At 35.8% G+C, this 4,275-nt stretch overlaps 1 protein-coding gene and 1 pseudogene across 1 annotated transcript in view; both read right to left on the reverse strand.

Moving 5' to 3' along the window:
* The window catches only part of LOC107634713, a gene marked incomplete in the record, with an annotated part of 2,911 nt that extends 707 nt beyond the window's left edge, over nt 1-2,204 (reverse strand). Inside the window, 5 exon segments of the mRNA XM_016338141.2 lie at nt 4-85; nt 743-940; nt 1,483-1,647; nt 1,781-1,954; nt 2,055-2,204. Of these exon segments, the coding sequence (XP_016193627.1) occupies nt 4-85; nt 743-940; nt 1,483-1,647; nt 1,781-1,954; nt 2,055-2,112 (677 nt within the window).
* Nucleotides 2,621-3,975, reverse strand: LOC107633835 (annotated as a pseudogene).

Below are 4,275 nucleotides of genomic sequence, written 5' to 3' on the forward strand. Positions count from 1 at the left end.
TACCTGCCAACTGCGATCCCAATCACCAAGCCTAGTAAACATGATAGTCCTAATCCTAAAGTCCAAATCATAGCTGCACCTAGCCCTGGACAAAAGAGAGTTTATTCATTATATTTGAATCATAGTTTCTAGTTTCTCTTTTCTAGGTAGATAAAAGGTTATAGTTTAGCATTATGTCATTTGGATTGACATATAATACAAAAGTGATCTACAAATAATTCTAAGGTTCAGAAGGGTCATGAATGTCAAGCAGAAATCTTCATTTTGTTTAACTCAGTTCAAGAAGTAACTAACAGAGTAATGGATTGCATTTTTATATTAGCATGTCAAAGGAAAGTTTAATATGCTAAACATAAATAACTGGCAATATTGCCTTAAGTTGAACCTACTTGCCTTTGCTATCTTCATGAATCATGACATATTTTGACACATCACAAAATGACAAAACTGTGTCATAGCCTTGATTTCATAATCTATTCTTATATCCTTCTCTTTCAAAAGCTCAAGAAGGATGTTGTAGTAGAAATCATAATCAAGACAAATGTCTGTGCATTAACTTAATCTACCACAACCACACTATACTACTATGATTCAGATTGCAATAAACTACTACACACTAGTGCAATATTTACACACTTACGGACCAGACTACAGATTATTTAGATCAGTTTAACCTTTGAATGAAAAGTAATTTAACTTTATTACTGGGATACTAATTCCAACAAGTGGATTAAAATCTCACCAGAGTTAGATCCAAAGGTACAATCCTCCTCCTTCAAATTAATCTGATGGATCAATTGATGCATATGATCTGAGACCAGTAAAGCACACAGGCCAGGAATGAAAGCCAGCTCAAAATCATTAGAAAGTGATACATTTTGTGAAAGTCCATTTTTTCTGCTTGACTTTTCTGAGAAATCTCCAACAATTGTAGTCACACCTGGGAAAGACAAAAACAGACAAAAGAAATATCAATTATTTCTTGACGACAAACTACACCCAAAGCTATTACAAGATTCACCATCCTAAGTTCCCTACCACACATTTAAGAACAAATATCAAGTCAAAACAAAAACTAGGGACCACCCCGTCATCCATAATTATTGACCACATGGAAACACCTCCAATTGTTTGACCCATGCTTCTCATGCATGCTGAGAAATATAATAGAATCCATCATTCGTCCATCACTGAATGTGATATAGAACCAACACAGATTACACAGCTCATCCAATTGAGTTGGCACATTAGATGTACAGAAAACATAGTTCCTTTAAACCCTCCTATCGCTGTCTCTCCCCATACAACTATGTACTCAAAAACACAAACCATGACATGTGCAATTTCAAGCTATGTATATGTATATTATAAACAAAGTCTGAAACTTTGGAGATGCAAACAAAGCAGAACCAAGCAACACAAACAACAAACAATAAGGTAACCAAACTATCCAAAATGTGAAGTAACATTCTTCAAACAAACCATTGCTAGAGATTTTCCTAATGGCCTTGTTGTTCTTGTCAGCAACGTACACATTTCCTTTAAGATCAACAGCAAAGCTTCTGGGTTTGTTAAACTCAGCTGAAATCACATCCCCATCTTTATACCCCGCAGACCCATCTCCTGAAAGCCTCCTCACAATACTATCTGCAATTTATTATTAAAAAAAAATCGAAGAATAGCAGCAAAGAAGCACGTAAAGATCAAAACTTTAGAACACCCCAAGAAAAAGAAAACGAAAACTAAAAAAGGGGAAAGAAAGAGGGGGAAAAAAGGTTACCACTGGAAATGGGAAATTGAAGGGTGTAGAAAACGCTGTTTGTAGAATCAAGGAGGATGAGATCGGAGGAACCGGATCGCTGGAGGATGGAGTGAGGGTTGACGTTGACCTTGTGGCCGTCGAGGACGGTGGTGACCGTGAAACCCTCTTCGAGAATTATGCTTCCTGCGTTAGCTGAAAAAAAGAGAAAGAAAATGCAAAAGGAAAGAAAAGAAAAGGTGAGAAATGAAGGATGATGATGAATTGATGATGAAGAATGTTGTTAGTGTGTTACCGTGAAAAGTGAGGAGGATGAAGAGAAGGAAGAGAAAGAAGGTGGAAGGAGAAGCCATGGCTGCGATCAAAGGGCACAGGATACTGAGCTCACTTCACTCAAAGCTTACTTGCTGCAGAAGCAGACCAACCATAAATAAAGTAAATTAATAATTTATTCAAATAAATTAATTTACATAATGCTATTATTTTAAACATTTAGTTATGAATATGTTAGCACAAAAAGCAAAAATCTAAACTACAAAGTTTGCGTAGATGTTGATAGCAAATGAACATGTTAGCAGTGGATAATATTCCCTCACGTCTAAAACCATCTCCGGTAGGAACTCATCCCAATTTCTGTTTATGGTCCACCTATCATAAAAATAATTTCACATCAATTTTTGCGTCATAAACAGTAAATAGAAACTCAAAGCATCTCTATCTTCTTCATTAGGAGGAACTAACTTTAATTCCTGTTGTGGTTTCACTTAATTAATTAATTAAAATACTTGAAATTAATATTAAATTTTAAAAGATATTAATATTAAATAAATTTATATATAACAATAATACACAATATATAATTCGGGATTACACTAATTTGTAAAATTACTTAATACAAAGAAAAACATAATTAAACTCTATAGTTGACGACAAGCATTGTGAAATTGCCATATGTGTTCAATCAAGTCCTCTTTCAATTGTCTATGCTGTTGCCTATTTCGAAGTTGGGCATTTCTTTGGAGAAATTGATGGTATGGTGCAAAATCTTCTTCTCCCAGCTGAGGTTATGATAAGCTATTTTCAACATCATCATACTCTAAGCCTTGAGCAAAATTTCCTGCATAAGTGTCTCTTTCATCCTCAACAATCATATTATGCAATATAATACAAGCTCTCATTATGTTGGCAAGCTTCTTCTTTTTCCAAAAACGAGCTGGACCACATATAATTGTAAAGCGTGCTTGTAACACTCCGAATGCTCATTCCACATCTTTTCTTTGCCCTTCTTGGTATTGTGCAAATAACCTGCGTTTCTCCCATTGTGGCTTTGAGATTGATTTGACAAATGTGGCCCATTCAGGATAAATATCATCTGCTAAATAGTATCCCATTGTATAATTATTACCATTAATAGTATAATTTACCTACGGATCACGATCATTTAGGATATCATCAAATACAGGAGAACGATCTAACACGTTGATATCGTTATTTGAACCAAAAACTCCAAAGAACGCATGTCATATCCAAAGGTTTGAAGATGCTACAACTTCAAGTACTATGGTTGCAACCCCACAATAACCACTCATGTACATACCTTTCCACGCCTTTGGACAATTTTTCCATTGCCAATGCATGCAGTCAATGCTACCCAACATGCCAGGAAAGCCACGACCCTCCGCCATTTGTAGTAGGCGTTGTACGTCATTTGGATTGGGTTTTCGCAAGTATTCATCCTCGAACACCGAAATGACACCTTCAACAAATTTTTCCAAGCATTCAATTGTAGTGCTCTCGTCTATGCGCACATAATCATCAACAGCATCAGCTGCTACGCCATATGCTAACATCCGTATCGCAGCGGTATATTTCTGGAGTGGCGACAAGCCTATTCTTCCAGTTGCATCAACCTTCTGTTGGAAATACGGATAGACGTTTGAGAGAGCGTCTATTATCCGAAGGAACACATGTCTTCTCGTTCGAAATCTCCGTCGAAAAATGTCAGCATTATACACCGGATCATCTGCAAAGTAATCTTGAAAAAGGCAATCATGTCCTGCTTCTCGATCTCTGTTGATCCATCTACGAGTAATTGAGATAGAGTTTCTATCGATATCTTCTTCTTCTAAATCTTCGAGTAAATACTCATCGATCCAATTATCTATGAGTGTGTTATCTTGCCGTCTTCTTTTGCCATACAAAGCCTCATTAAACATATCATCAAAATTTCTAGCCATATCTAGAAATGTAATTTTTGGTTCTCTTTCGAGGTGAGAAAGTAGAGTTGAAGTGGAGTTGCGGAGTCATTGATAGTTGATATTTATAAGTGTGTCTGCAGTAAGTACCTTAACGGCTAGTTAACGGCTAGTTTTGCAACGGTCACTTTCATGAACAATAACGGCACAATAATATTGACTAATTTAAAAACTTACATCAGAAATAAATAAAACAAACTATATCATATACCAGTAATACGCAATAAAAATAAGAACATACAACATAACTCTACGAATATA

Source organism: Arachis ipaensis, chromosome B03 (genome assembly GCF_000816755.2).
Source record: "Arachis ipaensis cultivar K30076 chromosome B03, Araip1.1, whole genome shotgun sequence".
Lineage (NCBI taxonomy): Eukaryota > Viridiplantae > Streptophyta > Magnoliopsida > Fabales > Fabaceae > Arachis > Arachis ipaensis.